This window comes from Mobula hypostoma, chromosome 6 (genome assembly GCF_963921235.1).
Source record: "Mobula hypostoma chromosome 6, sMobHyp1.1, whole genome shotgun sequence".
In the NCBI taxonomy this organism is placed as follows: domain Eukaryota; kingdom Metazoa; phylum Chordata; class Chondrichthyes; order Myliobatiformes; family Myliobatidae; genus Mobula; species Mobula hypostoma.
Window position 1 is genome coordinate 108,591,443 of NC_086102.1, and position 20,136 is coordinate 108,611,578.

Here is a 20,136-nt window from a genome sequence, read left to right on the forward strand (position 1 = left end):
TTGGACAAAGACCATTCAGCCCATCAAAACTGTGCCAGTTATCAGAATCAGATTTGTTGGAATCAGAATTGTAGGAGTCAGAATTAATATACAGTAATTCTTATAAACTGAAGAATTTATATTCTTATAAAATTCATATGTTGTGAAATTTGTCTTGCAGCAGCAGTACAGTGCAATATATTAGCAATTACTACAAATTAAAATAACAATATATAGAAAATAAATAGTGCAAAAAGAGCTAGATTTCATGAATTGTTCAGAAAGCCTTTAAAGCAAGCCACCCAACTGGCTGCATGTCACTGCTCTTTTCCCAGAAAAAGGGAACATTTCTCCTTTACTGAAAGCCCTTTTGAAAGGTATTGATGAAATCTGCTTCCAAATTATTAGAGGACGAGACAGAGTAAATGTTTATTCACAACTGCAGAATTGGCTCGATTAGGAGCTTCCAAATGGGGGATCAGACAGACACTAGGAGCGGTGAGATTGGGAGAAAAAGTGCCATTTACATACAGCTGGCACAAACGGATGGGATGAATGGCCTTGTTCTATGCTTTAACCTATCCATGCTTACTAAGTTCCCCGGCCTCAAATCTCTTCCCTCCCTGGTCACAAAAGGTGGCTCCCAGGTTTTTGAACAAGTTTTACTTGGAGGGACGCCCCTCACAAAAGTAGCAAACTGGTGATCAGCAAACCCCCGCCAGCAAGGCCCCCTTCCTTCCAAATCTGAGGATTGGGTATTCTTGGTGATATGTTTCCCCCAGGACATCGCCCCTGTGGCACGTTCATCCCGTGTCTATTTCTTGGATGTGTTTGATGTCAGGGCGTGTGAGGAGGAGACAAATGGCACAGAAGCAGAACAGTGAGTGTGAATGGGGCAGTTGTATGAAGGAGGCAGCACGGGGGTTGATGGGCCAAATGGACTTTTCTATTGTGCTGATGTGGAGTTGGGGTGTAGGTGGGGGTATCTCACAGTTAGCAAATGTGAGGTGTGAGATTGGGACTCAGCAAGTTCTGGACCCGAGTTCGTCAACACAGGAGTGTGTCTGGAGGAGGTGGGTATGTGGGGAAGATGTGGCTCAGTATGGCTGGTGTCGATGTGGCTTTAGTGGACGAGCTGGACAAAAATGCCCCCTCCCACTCCACAGCCCTCCCCATCCACTTTCCCTTTCCTCCCACACCGACTGCACCCCCATGTCCACAGCACCCTCCCTCCCATATCACTTACCACCCCACACTAACTCCCCAACACCCCTCCCCATCTACACTGACCATACGACCAACTCCCCCCGTCCACATCCCACTTTCCCTCCACACATCACTCCCCACCCTCAGCACTAACTCCCCTCACCCACTCTCCCCACCCCCAGACCCTCCCCACCTCTCTATCCACACTCCACACCTCCCACCTCAATTTCCCTTCCCAATTCAAACTCCACACCCCTTTCAACTCCCCAATATATCAAGCCCCACTTCCTGCACTATCATTTCCTTTATCAACTCTCCCCTCCCTCATCCACCCCTCTACACCCTACAATAACACACCCATCCACTCTTCCCACTGTCCCCAAACCAACACCCATTCTATATTCCAACACCCTCCTTCCCCAACTTCCCTGTAAACCCCATCCACAGATAATCCTCCCCACTCATATTCATTCATCCCGCACACCCCCTCCCCATGCCCTCACCAACCCTAGGCCACCTCCGAACCCCCTCAAACCCTGTCCTCCCCCACCTCTCTGACACTCTGCAATCCCACCTCTCACATCTGCACCCCTCCCATACCACCAGTGACACCTCAACACACTGCCAGCCAAAGGCCCCTTTCAAACTCAGGTGTGAAGTTTGGTGCTTTACTGCAACAGTTCATTGCAATATAATTAAAAAGATTACAAATTACTATCAGAATATAAAATTTAGATTAAATAAGTAACACAAAAAGAGAGCTAAAAATGAAAAAAAATAGGGAGGTAGTGTACATGAATTCATTGTCCATTCAGAAAATTGATGGTGGAGGGGAAGAAACTGTTCCTGGACCATCGAGTGTGTGTGTCTTTGGGCTCCTGTACCTCCTCCTTAATGGTAGCAATGAGAAGAGGGCATGTCGTGGGTGATGGATGCCGCCTTTTTGAGGATCACCTTTTGAAGGTGTGCTTGATGCTCCCACCCGACACCTCCCAGAACTTGGCATCAAAACCCAGGTTCTTGCCCGGCCTCCTTTCCCGTTGACATTGCCATGGCCGATGCTGCAGAGTGGTGGCAGAATGCCATTTGGCCCGTTGTTTCTGGGATAGCCCTGGGTTCAGGCCGTCTGTGGTAGAGTACATTCGAGGTAATAGAGAAAACAACGCAGAAAATAGTGTTACAGAGTTACAGAGAAAGTGCAGTGCAGGACAATCAGTGAAATGCAAGGGTCGTGATGGCGTAGACTGAGAAATCAAAAATTCATCTTTATTGTATGATTTGAGATTAGCTTAATGTGTCACTTACATATTAAAGCATCGAAACAAGCATGTGAAATGTGTTGTTTGCATTAATGGCCAACACGGTCTGAGGATGTGCAAGTGTCACCATGCTACCAGCGCCAACATAGCGTACCTGCAGCCTGTACATCTTTGTGTCGTGGGCACCCTGAGGAATACAGGCTCCCTACAAACAGTGCCGAGTTTTCAACCCCGATCGATGGCGTTGTAAAGCACTGAACTATGCTACTGTGCTGCCCTTGTACTGTATAGCAACATAGAAGAAGCTGTCCTTGAATCTGGCGAAACATGTTCTCAAACTTTCCTTAACTAGGGCCTTAATATCCCTCTAGGATTAAGGGTCCATCAACCGGTTAGCATAGCCTTTTATTCTAACAGGAACATACAGATTCTGTACACTCTCTTTTGAAGGCCTTTCATGTACCAAGCACCTCTTTGTCAGAAAACAACCGATCCTAATCCACACTTGCTGGATCAGCGGGAGAGAGGCTGGTTTATGTGATGTGCCGAGCTGTCCACAACTTAGACCATAAGACATAAAAACATAAGAACATAAGAAAGAAGAGCAGGAGTCGGCCATCCGGCCCGTCGAGCCTGCTCTGCCATTCAATAAGATGATGGCTGATCTGACCATGGACTCATCTCACCTACCTGCCTTTTCCCCATCACCCTTAATTCCCCTACTTTGCAAAAATCTTGTCTTAAATATCTTTACTGAAGTAGCCTCCACTGTTTTATCAGGCAGAGAATTCCACCGATTCACCACTCTCTGGGAAAAGCAGTTCCTCCCCATCTCTATCCTAAATCTACTCCTCCAAATCTTGAGGTTATGTCCCTAAGAGTGGAATTAGGCCATTTGACCCATCAAGTCTGCTCTGCCCTTCCATCATGGCTGATTCATTATCCCTCTCAACCCCGTTCTCCTGCCTTCTCACTGTAATTTTTGAATTCCTTACTAGTCAAGAACCAGTCACCTTCCACTTTAAATATACTCAATGACTTGGCTTTCACAGCCGTCTGTGGCAATGAATTCCACAGATTCACCACCCTCTGGCTAAAGAAATCCCTCCTCAGCTCTGTTCTATGCAGTTTCTTGTGGTCACGGGACATTCAGTTGTCTTATCGAGCTCTAAAGCACCCAGAGAGGATGCTTTTGATGGTGCATTTGTAAAAAAAATCCCTGAGAAAGCTGCGACAGATTCCCAGATGTGCGATGCTCAGTGGCGCCTGTACATTAATGCAAATATCTAATCAGCCAATCAATAAACATCCGGTGAGCGGCAGTTCTGGGGGCAAAGGTGCCTTGTTAATGAGAGAGGTCAGAGGAGAATGGCCAGACTGGTTCAAGCTGACAGGAAGGCGACAGTAACTCAAATAACCGCACGTTACAACAGAAGAGCATCTCGGAATGTATAACACATCGAAGCTTAAAAGTGGATGGGACATGGCAGCAGAGGGCCTTAGTGGCTACTTTATCAAGTACAGGAGGTAATGAAGTCACCGCAGAGTGTATGATGACGGCGCCTGGAACTTGGATGTATGCCACACAAGCACAATCTAGGGGCAGATCACCTGCACAGAAAGGAGGGCAGGTTAATTTCTGCATCATTAATCTAGAGGCCTGGATTAATATGCCAGAGAAGTGAGTTCAAATCCCACTACAGCTACTGCTAATTAAATTCAGTTGATTAAATAAGTCTTAAATAAAAGTCCAAATCAGAGTTCATAAAAATACTGGATTGGTGCAAATGTCGTCTAATTTTTCAGGAAAGAGAACATCCAGCACTGAAACAGCCCTTCGATGCATGATGTGCTAAGCTCATTAAATCAGTGGTAAGATGGAGTCAATTCCCGCCACTGTCTGCAAGGAACACTCTCCCCATGACTATGTGGGTTTCCTCCAGATGCTCCAGTTTCCTCCCACTTTCCAGAGACGTACAGGTTAAGGTTAATGAGTTGTGGGCATGCTGTGTTGGCACTGGAAGCATGGTGACATGTGAGAGCTGCCCCCCAGCAGAATCCTCACTGATTTGATTTGATATGTTCCGACATATATGTGACAAATAAAGGTAATCTTCACTCAATGTCCATATCCCTCCACTCCCTGCACATCCATGTGCCTATCTAAGAGCCTCTTAAATGCCTCTATTGTGTCTGCCTTCACCACAACCCCTGGCCGCACGTTCCAGGTACCCACCATTTTGTTTTTTAAAAAAAAGAAACTTGCCTATCACTTCGCCTTTAAAGTCTGGTATCAGACATTGCAACCCTGGGAAAATGATACCAGCTGTCTTCTCTAGCCGTGCCTCTCAGAATTTTAAAAACTTTTATCAACCCTCCTCTCAGCCTCTGCCCCTCCAGTGAAAACAACCCACTTTTGTCCAACCTCTCGAGATAACATTCGCCTTCTAATCCAGGCAGCATCCTGGTGAACTTCCTCTGCACCTCCATATTCCTGCTGTGGACAAGAATTGGACACAATGCTCTGGGTGCAGCCTAACTGAAGTTTTAAAAAGCTGCAACATAACTTCCTGAATCTTGAACTCAGTGCCTTGGCTAGTGTGGCACTTTGTGCCTTTGCTATCCTACATACTCGTGTTGCCACTTCCGGGGAGCTTTGGACATGGACCCCAAGATCCCCCTGCACGTCAACACTGTGTGTAATGTCCCGTTACAGTTGCTCTCCCAAAGTGCAACACCTCACACTTAGTAGCACAGAATATTACAGCACAGTGAGGCCCTTCAGCCCACAATGTTGTGCCAACCTTTCAACCTCCTCCAAGATCAATTCCTGGTTATGAGCCATTCCCCACCATTTCCTCTTGTGACCTGTGTCAGCTTTTGCTTGAAGTTTTACTGCAGACTATTTCGTGGAACAGTACAGCACAGTACAGACTTTTTTTTGCCCAGAATGTTGTGCCAACCTTTTAACCTACTCCAAGATCAATCTACACATCTTCCCTTCCACGTAGCCCTCCATTTTTCTATCAATCGTGTGCTAATCTAAGAGTTTCTTAAATGCCCCTAATAAATTTGCTTCTGCTACCACCCTGGCAGGGAGTTCCACCCCACCCCCAACCCCCAATCTCTGTATAAAGATTTTACCTCCAATCACCTTACATTTTAATCCCTTGTATTGCCATTTCTCCCCTGGGAAAGGAGTCCCTGGCTGTCTACTTGGTCTATGCCTCTCATCATCTTGTACACCTCTCATCCTCCTTCATGTCAAAGAGAAAAGCGGCAGTTTGTTCGACCTATTCTCATTAGTCACTGTTGGAAGGAAAATTAAGTCTTAGTGAGAGATGCTGGTTCATACGGTAAATAACTACACTTGAGACAAAGAACCTAAAATGTCAGACTGACCATGAGGATTCATGTCCAAGTGAATAGTAATGTGAAAGGGAGGTTGTGTTAAACTCCTGTTGGAGTTGTAGTGGGACGTGGCACAGTTAGAGCATCACTTCACAGCAACCATCTGTAAGATCAGGGTTTGATTACCACCACTGTCTGTACGTTCTCTCTGTGACCACGTGGGTTTCCTCCAGCATTCCAAAAAAAAGGCATACGGTTACAACTAACCTTCAACCTTAATCCAAACCGTCCCAAGTAACCACCCCTGACCTGGTGTGGGACAGAGACAATAATCAGATTCTGGTTAGTTAATTGTTACATATTGTCATCACTTAGGGGCCGCATAGTAGCATGACACTACTCCAGTGCCAATGACATGGGTTCAATTCCTGTCTGTAAGGAGTTTGTATGTAGTCTTTGTGACCGCGTGGGTTTCCTCCAAGTGCTCTGGTTTCCTCCCACATTGGTAGTGTAGGGGCAGCACAGTAGCATAGTGGTTAGCTCAATAGTGCGTGTCGTGAGACTGGGGTTCGATTTCTACCACTGCCTGTAAAGAGTTCAAGCCTCCTCCCCATGACCTCATGGGTTTCCTCCCACATTCCAAAAACATACAGTTTAGGATTAGTAAGTTGCGGGCGTGCTAAATTCGCACAAGGGCAGTGACACTTCAGTGCTTCCCCGAGCACAATCCTCACTGAATTGATTTGACACAATGACACTTTTCACTGTATACTTCAAAGTTTCGATGTACATGTGACAAAGGTAATCTTTAATCAATACTGTAACCATTTCTACTCCTGCATCGGACGATAGTATGACCAATCTAGTATAGTCACGTTTCATGTGGATGTCCTTACTGTGATTGTAAATGTGTTTTCTGTGGCCATTTTTCCTGGGTCCCTTCAATAAGTAGTGTCTCTGGACAAGATCCAGTTCAGAATTTCTTGAAGGGTAGGTTTTCCTCGCAGTACTTTAGCTAGTTATAAGGAGTCTCTGTATGTCTTCTCCATGGAATGTGTGGCTTTTCCCATGTCCTCCCATGGTCCAGAGATGAACTCGGTAGATTAATTGGCCATTATAAATTGGCCCGTGATTAGGTTCGGGTTAAATTGGAGTCGGTGGGGGTTGCTGGGACAGCACAGCTCAAAGCCCTGGAAGGGCCTATTCTGTGCTGTATCCTAAATTAACAAAAGTAAAAAATAATTCGGTGCTTTTGCCAGCATTCAGGGGAGTCTGGGGGGGGCATTAAAGGCATACGCCCCATGGCAAACAGACAACAGTAGGAGGCACTAGGGCTGCCACGGAGGAGAGTGTCAGCAAGGAGAGTGCCAGGTGCCTCCATTCTCAGTCAAAGGAGCATGGAAATGTGGTAACTTTAGGGAGAAATGTGGTAACAGCCGTCTGCTCCTGGAAACCCACCAGGTCCACCATACACCACCTTGGGAGGAGGCACCACCATGATCTCCAGACAATCCAAACCCTCCTAACTAAGCACAGTTGGATTCTGATGTTTTAATCCAAGGTTCCTTTGGAAGTCCATGTGGCACAAAACCTGTTGCTTCATTTTATTAAGTGCTAATAGAACAAAGAGAATTGGAAGCGGATGGTAGCAAGAGTGTAAGAACAAAGAGGTAAAGAAAAGAAAGACTAAAAATGGTGGAGCAACATGGTTGACCCTTGTTATACCCCATAGATAAGAACCATTCCATTCAAATTTGTGGATAAGAGTTAACCAATCAGATAGCCCCTATTCAAACAATGTGATACCAGAGAACTTTCTGGAATGATACAAATAGCCGTAACCACTAACCACTAGGAAACATACTAAACACTTACATGTATATAGGTAGGTATATAAAATACAAGCATTGTTAAACTGCAAAGAAAATAACAATTAAACAGTCTAACCCAACATCCCCTCCCCCTTTGATTTTAAATCATTACATATGAAAATTCAGAGGCAGAAAAACTTGTGGTATCTACATTAAGTATAAAATAATTAAAAACTACCAAAGTTATGGAACTATCAAAGGGTATACTGTATATTCTTCAAACTATTCATAGGTCATGGATAGGTAGATTAGTAGGCACACACGTGAGTTTGAACTCCTCTATTAATGACCGCTGTTATGCAAGTAAAAAAGATGTAAATTATGATAAGGCATTTCAGGTATGATTTATATTGAGCAACCCCAACTTCAGAGATGGTGAGGGTCTGTTACCAGTACAGATTCTGGTAGTTTATTGCCACATATTGTCATCACATAGGGACGGCTTCATAATGTAACACTATTACAGAACCAGTGACATGGGTTCAAACCCCACTGCTGTCTGTAAGGAGTTTGTACATTCTCCCTATGACTGCCGGGGCTTCCTTCAAGTGCCCTGGTTTCCTCTGGGTGCCCTGGTTTCCTCCCACACTGGCAGTGTAGCGGTCAGTGCAATGCTTTACAGTGCCAGCTGTAAGATCGGGGTTCAATTCCTGCCACTGTCTGTAAGGAGTTTGTACATTCTCACCATGACGACATGCGTTTCCGATTTCCTCTCTTATTCCAAAGACGTCCAGTTAAGGCTAGCGCATTGTCGGCATGCTTTGAAAGGGGTGGGCTTGCCCAGCACAATCCTTGCTGATTTGAGTTGAAGTGAATGACAGATTTCACCGTGTGTTTCAATGTACATGTGACAAATAAAGCTAATCTCTCTCTCCAGAAACATACAGGCAGTAGTTTAATTGTTCAGGTGGGTGTAATTGTGCAGTGCAGCTTCGTTGGGCCAGAAGGGCCTGTTACAGTGTTGTATCCCTAAATAAAAATTATACAATGAAATCCCTCGCGTGTGAAGCCCAGGGAGTAAAGAGTATATGTGGTCATAATAAATGTAACGTAGCAGAGTAGCAGCTGGCGTAACGTTATTCCAGCTTGGGCCGTCAGAGTTCAGAGTTCAATTCCAGTATCCTCTGTAAAAAGTTTTGTACATCCTTCCTGTAACCGCATGGGTTTGCTCCCACATTCCAAAGACGGACCAGTTAGTAGGTCAACTGGCTGCTGTAAATTGTCCTGTGATCAGGCGATGGTTAAGTAGGTGGGTTTGCTGGGTGGTGCGGTTCGCTTGGCTGCGAGGTGCTCCACACTGGATCTCTAACTAAATAAAAAAGATTTTAAAAAGTACAGCGAAAGTAACAGAATGCTGAAGGTACAGCAGTGCTAACTGAGGCAGTATAAGAAGAAATGCCAAGGTGTCAGGAAGCAGAATTAAAGGTTTGCCAGCACTGCTGGGAAGGGATGTGAAAGAGATGATTAGTAACATCAGACACTACAGCACAGTACAGAGCCTTTGGCTCATGATGTTGTGCCAACCTTTTAACCAACTCCAAGTTCAACCTAACCCTTCCCTCCCACATAACCCTCCACTTTTCTATCACCATGTGCCAATTAAAAGTCACTTATGTACCTGCCTCTACCACCACCCCTAGCAGCACATTCCACGCGCTGTGTGAAATAAAACTTGTATCTGACATCCCCCAATACTTTCCTCCAATCACCCTCAGATTATGTCATTTTGTATTAGCCAATTCTGCCCTGGGAAAAAGTGTCTGGCTGTCTACTCGATATGTGCCTCTTTTCATCTTGTGCACCTCTATCAAGTCATTCAAATCCCTCACACACACAAAATGCTAGAGGAACTCAGCAGGCCAGGCATCATCGAAGAGTACAGTTGATGTTTCGGGCCAAAACCCTTCGGCAGGACTGGAGGAAAAAGGCTGAGGAGTAGATTTGAAAGGTGGGGGGGGGGGGAGGGAGTCTGTTGGGGTCATATACTGTGTCCAGTGCTCCCGGTGTGGCCTCCTGTATATCAGTGAGACCCGGTGTAGATTGGGAGACCACTTCGCTGAGAACCTACACTCCATCTCCCTGAAAAAGTGGGATCTCCCAGTGGCCACCCATTTTAATTCCTCTTCCCGTTCCCATTCCATTATGTCTGTCCATGGCCTCCTCCACTGTCATGATGAGGCCACAGTTAGGTTGGAGGAACAGCACTGTATATTCCGTTTAGGTAGCCTCCAACCTGATGGTATGGAGATTGATTTCTCGAACTTCCGGTAATGCCCCCCACCCCCCCTCCTTCACCATTTCCCATCCCCCTTTTTCTCTCACCTTATCTCCTTGCCCACCCATCACCTCCCTCTGGTGCTCCTCCCCCCTTTTCTTTCTTCCATGGCCTTCTGGCTCTTTCACCAATTAACTTCCCAGCTCCTTACTTCATTCCTCCCCCTTCCGGTTTCACCTATCACCTTGTGTATCTCACTCCCCTCCCCCCACCTTTAAAATCTACTCCTCCGCTTTTTTTCTCCAGTCCTGCCGAAGGGGTTCAGCCCGAAACGTTGACTGTACTCTTTTCCATAGATGCTGCCTGGCCTGCTGAGCTCCTTCAATATTTTGTGTGTGTTGCTTGGATTTCCAGCATCTGCAGATTTTCTCTTGTGTGTGATTCAAGTCTCCCATTCTCCTTCACTCCACCTCTCCCCAAGGCAAAATAGGTTCAGTGCTGGTAAGGTTGTATTTGGTGATGATGCACTTTGTTTCCAAGTCTGGGACGATAACAGATCTATAGGGCCACCTAATGGTTGCAACCTGAAACTGTGCTGTGACAGTTGACATAGTAAATCGGAATAGCATTGACGGGAAAATGTGACCAATGAGATTGTAGCATATGGAGGCAAAATTCTTTTGGACAAGAATTGGTCCTATTTTACCTGAAGCTTGTAATTTTTTTGAACTGTCTGACTTGGATGATAAACCTGTGAGATTTGTCACATTTTGTCCTGACCCTTCCTAATATTTAGAGGTAGATCTTGCCATTTCTGTCTGTGTAGGTACAGTTCACCTACGCCACTCACTGTTTGGTCCTACCATGACAGTGCTATTTCCGTACTTAAAGGAAGGAAGGATTATAACTAGTCTTTATTTTGTTGAAGTATCTTAATTGCACAAATGTCCAGCATTTAAATGATTTAGAGTCGAGATAGACCATAAGACACGGGGAGTGGGGCCATTTGGCCAATTGAACCTGCTCTGCCATTCCATGATGGCTGATTTATTGCCCTTCTCAACTCCATTCTTCTGCCTTCTACCTGTAATCAAGAGCCTAACAACCTCTGCTTTAAATATACCCAATGACGTGGCCATCTGTGGCAATGAATTATACAGATTCACCGCACTCCAGCTAAAGAACTTCCTCTCACCAGTTTTCTAAAGAGATGTCCTTCTATTCTGAGGCTGTGCCCTCTGGTCCTAGATGATTAAGTAGGCCACTCTCTCTGTTCTGTCAAAGGGCTGCTGTTCCTGATTCTGTCACACCAACACCCTTTCAAGCACAGTTCTGCAGGAGTGCTGCAGTGACGACTTATAAAGCCTGCCTGGCCCCTCAGGTGGACAATAAGGTCCCACCGTTGCCACCCTGAAGGGGAAGCAGGGTTATTACAGGCAGCAAAAGCAAACTCCTCAACCAGCGTCTCCAAGAGAGGTTAACTGGTCGGTCTGTGGGATCTCGCTGTGGACACACTGCAGTTGTAACACATGGTTATTTGCGTTACTGTTGCCTTCCTGTCGGTTAGAATTCTCTGTACCCTTTGACATCCTTAATAATCAAGAACCCATCAACCTCTGTCTTAAATACACCCAATGACTTGGCCTCCACGGCCGTCTGTGGCAATAGATTCCACAGATTCACCACCCTCGAGCTAAAGAAATTCCTCCTCACCTTTGTTCTAAAAGAATGTCCTCATATTCTGAGGCTGTGTCCTCCGGTCCTAGACTGTCCCACTATAGGAAACATCCTCTCCACATCCACTCTATCTAGGCTTTTCAATATTCGATAGGTTTCAATGAGAACAGGTGTGCCTGATAAAGTGGTCACTAAGTGTGTGTTCATATCATCTGTAATTGCTGCATTCTCTGTCTGTTCTGTGCCATTTCTGTGTTTGTCCCCTTTGTGCTGTTTGCTGTGTTGGTGAGCCAGGTGAGTGGGGCATTGCATGTTCTTGATGTTCTGTGTGTGCTGTTGTAGTAACCGTTTTATAATATCTGCTTTCTCTTGTTGCCCCCATGGAAGCGAAGTATTCCGCTACTGCAGGAGACAAAGCTATGGTATGGAAACACTTCTGTGTCTATATAAATGCTCTTTTAGCTCTCCGAGGGTCCCACTGGGGTCAGCAGAGCAGGGCTGGGGCAAGGGAGTCAGGTGAAAGGACTGACTCTGGTGTCACGGGCAAGAGGGTGGAATTGGGGCCTTATGATGTTATGTGTTTTCCAATGACATTGAGCACTACGGCACAGAAACGGGGCTTATGCCCATCTAGTCTATGCTGGGCTATTGTTCTGTCTAGTTCCTTTGGACCCGGATCATCGCCCTCCAAACCCTTCCTGTCCATGTACTTACCCAAACTTCTCTTAAATGGTGCAATCGAACCGACACCCACCACTTCTGCCGGCAGCTCGTTCCACACTTGCACCAACCTCTGAGTGAAGAAGTTAACCCTCAGGTTCCCCTTAGATACTTCACCTGTCACCCTCACACTTCTGGGATGTCCATAAGACATGCGAGCAGAATTAGGGTACTTGGCCCTTCAAGTCTGCTCTTCCATTCCCTCATGGTTAATTTATTATCTTTCTCATCTCCATTCTCCCGCCTTCTCCCTGTATCCTTTGATGCCCTCACTAATCAAGAATCTATCAACCTCTGCTTTAAATATACCCAATAACTTGGCCTCGGCAGCCATCTGTGGCAGTGAATTCCACAGATTCATCTTCCTCTGGCTAAAGAAATTCCTCTTCATCTCTATTCTAAAGGGACTTCCTTCTATTCTGAGACTGTGCCCTCTGGCCCTAGGCTCACAGCTATAGAAAATATCCTTTGCATGTCCACTCTATCTAGGCCTTTCAATATTCGATAGATTTCAATAAGGTTCCTCCCCCCCACCCACTGCCATTCTTGTAAACTCCAGCGAGTACAGGCCCAGAACTATCGAATGTTCCTCATACTTTAACCTTTTCATTCCCGGGATCGTCCTCGTGAACCTCCTCTGGATCCTTTGCAATGCTAGCATAGCTTTCTTAGAAAAGGGGCCCAGAACTGTTCACATTACTCCAAGTGTGGTCTGACCAGTGCCTTAGTATCATAGAGTCACAGTGTGCTGCAGCACAGAAATAGGCCCTTGACTCACTTTTGAGCAACCTGAGGATATGACGATGCTGCTGAATCTTTCCTCCTTCCATCCCTCCTTCTCTTTCTTCTTTGCATCCCTCTTCCCTTCCTTCCTTTCATCCCTCCCTCCATTTATCCCTTAATCACATCCTTTCTTCTTCTTGTTACTTTCATTTTTCACTTCCCTTTCTTTACACATTTCATCTTTCTGTACAACACAGCACAGGCACCAACCCCCCCCCCCCGCCCACAATGTTGCCCTGACCCCTCCCAACCCTCTCCAAGACCAATCGAATGCCCCGTCCCTCAAAGCCCTCCACTCTTCCCCCATCCATGAGTTTCTCAGATGTCTCAAGTGCTGCTGCCTCTACCACTTCAGTTACCGGAGGAGAGTGGACAGACTGGGAGCATTTTTCCTGAAGCAGCAGAGGCTGAAGGCAGGCTTGGCAAAGGTTTACCAGGTGATGAGATGTAGATAGTATAGGCAGATGGAATCTTTTTCTCCCAGGGTTCAGGTATTGAAAACAAAAAAAGTTTACCTCTGCCATTTACGCCCTCCCCCGCTTCCCACTTCCTACTTCATTTTCCCACTCTGGCTTCCCTCTTATCTCTTCTCCTCCCCTGCCCATTACCTCCCCCTGGATCCTCTCCTCCTTCCCTTTCTCCCATGGTCCACTCATCTCCTCTATCAGATTCCAGCCCTTTACCCTTTCCACCTATCACCTCCCAGTTTCTCACTTCACCCACCTGTCTTCACCTGTCACTTAGCTTGCACTACTGCCCCTCCCCCCCATTTTCTTATTCGGGCTTCTGCCCCCTTTTCACTTCTGAAGAAGGGTCTCGGCCCAAAATGTCAACAGTTATTCATTTCCATAGATGCTGCCTGACCTGCTGTTCCTCCAGCATTTTGTGCGTGTTACCTCTCCTATTTCCTTTTCCCTCTCTCCCTTCATTTGTTTCTTTCATTCCTTTATCTCTCTTCCCTTCTTTTCTTTCAGTTTTCTTTCTTGTCTTTTCCTTCCCCTTCTTCCTGCTGCTTCCACTACTACTTCCTCAATCCCTTTCTTCCATCTCTCTTGCACACCCTTTCTTTGATTTTACTGTACTCTCTCCTTCCCTTTCTCCCAACTTTTCTTTCATCTTTCTTTCCCTCATTCCTCCCCTCCTCCTTCACTCAATCCTCCTGTTTCACCTTTCTCTCTTCCTCACTTGCCTTTCCTTCCTTTCTTTGGTTCCCTTTCTTCCTATGTCTGTTTTTCCCCTATTTCCTCCCCACCTATTCTATCCCTCCTCTGCTTTCCTCCACTTTCCCTCTTCTTCTCATTCCATCCCCTCTCTTCCATTTCTCAACCACCCACCTTCATTGCTACCATCCATCCAAACATTTTCTGCAATTTTCCTGAAACCCTTCATTTTTTATTCCCATGTCTTCTTTCCTTCTGTCCATCCATCCTTCATTCCTCCCTTTCTTTTGCCTTTCACTCCTTCCTTCTTCCCACTTTGTTTTTTTCATTCCCTTCATTATTTCCATTTTGTTCCTTCTTTCTTTCCAGAGTTTGTCTCTTCTATTCTTTTCTTCCTTCCTTCCTTTCTCCATTTCCCCAATTATTCCTCCTTTTCTGCACTTCTTCCTTTTGTTCTTCATCTTTCATTTACATTTTTACCATCTTTCCCACAACCCCTCCTTCTGCTATTTTCACCTTCCTTCCCTCCCCCCATCTTGGATCCATTTATTCTTTCCACTCTTCCTTCATCTATTTTCCTTGCATGCTACTTCTTCCCTTCATTATTTCCTTTCCTCCTTCCTTCCTTCTTTCCCTTACCTCCTTCGGTTCATTCCTCCATTCCTTCCTTCTTAACTTCCTAACTTCTGCCCTTTATTACTTATTTCTTTCTTTCTATTCTTTCCTCTTTCCTTGTTCTCATGCTCCATTACCATTCTCCTTCCTTTCTTGCTTCCACCCTTCTGCATTCACTTTTTCCTTCTTTCCCCTTCTCCTTTACTTCATTTAGAACTCTCCTTTCCCCCTTTCTTTCTTCCTAACCTGCCTCTATTCCTCCCTTCCTTCCATTCTTCTCTCATCCCTTCTTTTCAAATTTCTCTTTATTCCTCCCTTTTTTAGTGATTTCATCCACCCTCCCTTCCTTTTTCTTTTGTTCATTCATTCCTTTCTTCATTTTTTTATTTAATCCTTTCTTCCATTCCTACTTTTTCCTTCCTTCCTTTATTTTTCCTTTGCCCTTTCTTAACCATTTCCTTCCTCATTCCTCCATGTCTTCCCTCCACCCTCTTCGTCCTCGATTGTTCCATTTGGGGATAATGGACCAGAGTGAAGATGGTTTGAGTGTTGGAGCTTGGTTGTTCCTGGTGTCCTGGGTCAGGGAATCCACTCCATCAACCCCAGGAGAAATGAGATGAACCGGCCACTATCACCTTGCTGTCTGTGGGAGCTTATTGTGCTCAAATTATCTGCTCTATTTTGCACACAGTGACTGCATTTCATTGACTGTTAAACACTTTGCGATGTGCTGTGGTTGGGAATGGAAACATTAGCTTGGTCCCTGTTCACAGCTTCTTGCCTACGGGGTCTGTTTACATTGTGAAGCCTCTGTTGGCTAAGGGTGCCACCATGACTCAATGGAGATCTTAGAGTTTGAAACAATACAGTACAGGCTCTTCAAACCTTTTAACCTAATCCAAGGTCAATCTAGCTCTTCCCTCCCACATAGCCCTCCATTTCTCTTTCATCCATGTGCACATCTGCAACTATCTTAGATGTCCCTAATGTATCTGCCTCTTTCACCACCCCAGCAAGGCATTCAATGCACCCACCACTCTCTGTGTGGAGAACATACCTCTGCCATTTCTGCCCTGGGAAAAGTCTTGGCTGTCCACTCTTCACCATCTTGCACACCTCTATCAAGTCACCTCTCATCCCCCTTCACTCAAAAGAGAAACGCTCCAGCTCACTCAACCTATCCTCATAAGACTCTGGTTATATAATATATATATATATAAAAAACTATAAAACCCTGGTTAGACCACGCCTGGAGTATTGTGTTCAGTCCCATTTGCCTCGTTATAGGAAAGATGCAGAAGCTTTAGTGAGAGTACAGAGGAGATTGACCAGGATGGCTTTAGTGAGAGGACAGAGGAGACCAGGATGGCTTTAATGAGAGTACGGAGGAGATTTACCAGGATGGCTTTAGTGAGAGTACAGAGGAGATTGACCAGGATGGCTCTAGTGAGAGGACAGAGGAGATTGACCAGGATGGCTTTAATGAGAGTACGGAGGAGATTTACCAGGATAGCTTTAGTGAGAGTACGGAGGAGATTGACCAGGATGGCTTTAATGAGAGTACGGAGGAGATTTACCAGGATGGCTTTAGTGAGAGTACAGAGGAGATTTACCAGGATGCTGTCTGGACCAGAAAGCATGCCTTGTGAGGATAGGTTGAATGAACTAGGGCTTTTCTTTTTGGAGTGAAGGAGGATGAGAGGTGACTTGATAGAGGTGTACAAGTTGATAAGAGACATAAATTGCATGGACAGCCAGTGACTTTTCCCGAGGGTGAAATAACTAATGGGGGGAGGGGGTGGGGGGCATAATTTTAAGAAGATTGGAGAAAATTATAGGGGGATACCTGAGGTAGATGTTTTACACAGAGAATGTGAGAAATGCCCTGGTGGCAGAGGTAGATATAGTAGAAGCATTTAAGAAACTCCTAAATAGACACACATGGATGAAGGAAAAATGGAAGACTATTTGGGAGAGGAGTGTTAGATTGATTTTAGAGTAGATTAAAGGGTCGGCATGATATTGTGGGCTGAAGGGCCTGTACTGTGCTGTAATGTTCTATGTAACTTTAGTGACACCTTGTACAGAGAGAGGAACTTCACTTCTCATACAGACACGTAACTTCACCCTGTCAGTGCAACTTCCTGTTGTTCCCTGTGCCCCCCGCCTTCTGTGGTACCTGGACTAACTTGCTTTCACTCATCTGCGCCCCCCCCCCCACCATCATCCTAATAAAGGGTCACAGCCTGTTTCTCTTCGTGAAGATGTTCCCTGACCTGCTGAGTTTGTATTCAGCACTTTCTGTTGTCATTGCTTATAGTGTACCAGGAGCACTGTGACCAGCTCCAACTCCCTTATAGACAGGAGGGGGTGGTGGGGACTTGACAGAAGATTCCCAAGCTGTGAGGTTTTATCTGGCAGGCAGCCTTGAGTATGAGTGAGCTGGACTACTTTCCCCCTGCAAATGAGATAAATGCAAGCAGGCTTTTTCACCTGAGGCTGGGTGAGGCTAGAACTGGAGGTCATGGGTCAAGGGTGAAAGGTGAAATTTGCACGAGCACCTTCACTCAGAGGATGGTAGGAGTGTGGAATGAGCAGCCAGCACAACTGGTGGTTGCAGACTCCATTTCAGCATTTGAGAGGATTTTAATAATGTAGGTCAATGAATAGATGGGGTATTTAGGGCTATGGTCCAGGTGAGGTAATGGGACTAGGCAGATCAGTTCAGCACAGACCAGGTGGTCTTCCCTCATAGAGTCGGAGCTATAGAACACTACAGCACAGAAACAGGCCCTTCAGCCCATCTAGTATGTGCCGAATTATTAATCTCCCACCTAGACCATAGCCCTCCTTACCCCTCCCGTCTTCATGTACTGATTCAAATTTCTTAAATGTTGAAATTGAACCCACATCCACCACTTCCGCTGGCAGCTCATTGCACACTCTCACCTCCCTCTGAGTGAAGCAGATCCCCCTCGTGTTCCTCTTAAACATTTCACCTTCCACCCTTAACCCATGACCTCCAAGTTCTTGTCTCGCCTAGCCTCAGTAGGATAAGTCTGCTTGCATTTATCCAATCTATAACCCTCATTAAGGTCTTCAAGATTATATTTAGGAAATGTCTATGCGTGTGTGTGTTTACTGGGGTAGGGGTCTAGAATTAGGCTGCTCACTCAAAAAAATCCAGTCAGGAATTCAGGAATCCAGGGAGCAGGGAGAATGTGGGATCTGTTCCTATCCCGAGAGTTTGAGGCATCTGGCTGTAAAAGAAACTTCCAAGCCAGCAATTGCTGCAAATCCAAAATGAAGTCAGGAAGCATTGGAAACACTCAGCAGGTCAGGCAGCAGCCATGGGGGGAGATTTGACGGATTCCATACCTGAAATGTTAACTGTTTCTCTGTCCTCAGATGTTGCTTGACTGGAGGGTTATTTCCAGCACAATCTGGTTTTATTAGGCAAAATGCAAGGATGGGTTAAATTCACCATAAGACCTAAGAACAGAATCAGGCCATTCAGCCCATCAAGTCTGCTCTGCCATTCCATCATGACTGATGTATTACCCCTCTCAACCCCATTCTTCTGCCATCTCCCTGTTACCGCTGGGGCCCTGACCCATCAAGAATCTGTTAACCTCTACTTTAAATATACTCAATGAGTTGGCCTCCACAGCTATCTGTGGCAATGAATACCCAGCACCCTCTGGTGAAAGAAATTCCTCCTCATCTCTGTTCTAAAAGAACATCCATTTGTACCGTCTGTACCCTCTGATCCTCGACTCCCCCGCTATAGGAAACATCCACTCCACATTCACAATATCTAGGACTTTTAATATTCAATAAGTTTCAATAAAGTTCCTCCTCATTCTTCTAATCTCCAGCATATACAGGCCCAGAGCCATCAAATGCTCCTCCTACTTTAACCCTTCATTCCCTGAATCATTCTCCTGAATCTTCTCTGAACCCTCTCCAATGCCAGCACATCCTTTCTTAGATAAGGGGCCAAAAGCTACTCACGTACTTCAAGTGCAATCTGACTTACATCCTTGCTTTTGTATTCTAGTCCTCTTGAAATGAATGCTAACATTGCATTTGCCTTCCTTCCCACAATCTGCAAGTTAGGGATTCCTGCATGAGGACTCCTGAGGGTAAGTGGGACATGAAGATGTAGAGGCATTGTGAGGGGGAAGAACAGAAACACCCACAAGGGGTAGAAGGCTGAATGGCCTGTTTCTCCGATTTTGTAGGTCAGTGCAGAAGTGTAGCTAAACCTCCCTTCACCACACTCTGCACCCCCACCAGCCCTGTCTAACCCCTAAGCCCACAGGGGCGTCCATTACCTTGGCCACCCTGGCATCCTTCGGCCAATTTTTAACTTTGGTTCTCGTCTCGCTTCAGACTCGGAGGAATGCGGTGAAGAGGAGGTGTTTGAGGTGCAGAAGACAGAACCCTCCCGGGAACAGCAGGGACCTCAGAGTGTGGTCCGAAGAGTGCCCACAGGTAGGTGTTGAGGTTTCTGTTCACAAGCTGCACTCCTGACTGGGCAGGAGGGCTCGTTGTCCTTCCCCCACCCCCACCACCCCCATCTGCCAGCCACATTAAACCCCAGAGGTTCCAATCCATCAAATGATCTTCACCTCCTGTCCTATCTACACTGTCCATAGGGCAGCAAAGTAGCATAACAGTTGGCAAAACACTACTATAGTGCCAGTGACCTGGGTTCAATTCCGCCACCGTCTGTAAGGGGTTTGTGTGTTCTCCCCACATCTACGTGGGTTTTCACTGGGTGTTCCGAAATCCAAGGATAAAACGGGTTAGGGTTAGCGAGTTGTCGCCGGAAGCAGGAAGCATGGCGACACTTGTGGGCTGCCCTCCGGCTGTTGATGTAAACCACAACCTTCACTATATGTTTTGACGTATTTGTGACAAATAAAGCTAATCTTTAATGTTTCTCTGGGACCAAACCCCTGCCCACCATTGCCTCCCAGTCCTCTGTGATCTCTGCTGCTCTCTGGCTCTTTGACCAAGTGCTCAGCCAGACTTGTTCCCCCTGGCCACATGTCCCATCACCTCCTCCTTCTCTTTCTCCCATGGTCCACTCTCTTCTCCTATCAGATCCCTCCTTCTTCAGCCCGCCACCTCTTCCACCTATCACCTTCCAGTTTCTCACCATTCCGCTCCCCCTCGCCTGGTTTCACCTATCACCTGCCGGCTTGTACTTCTTCCCCTCTCCCCCACCTTCTTATTCTGGCTTCTGCCCCCTTCCTTTCCAGTGCAGAGGAAGGGTCTTTTTTTTCCCCAAA

General features: G+C 46.0%; 1 protein-coding gene across 8 annotated transcripts in view; it reads left to right on the plus strand.

The window, feature by feature from the left end:
- spega (striated muscle enriched protein kinase a) overlaps nucleotides 1–20,136 on the plus strand; it is a 376,412-nt gene that overhangs the window by 110,269 nt on the left and 246,007 nt on the right. For all 8 annotated transcript variants that reach the window (XM_063051419.1, XM_063051422.1, XM_063051421.1 and 5 more), the window contains one exon: nucleotides 19,232–19,333. In XM_063051419.1, the coding sequence (XP_062907489.1) occupies nucleotides 19,232–19,333 (102 nt within the window). The remainder of the gene's footprint in view (nucleotides 1–19,231; nucleotides 19,334–20,136) is intronic.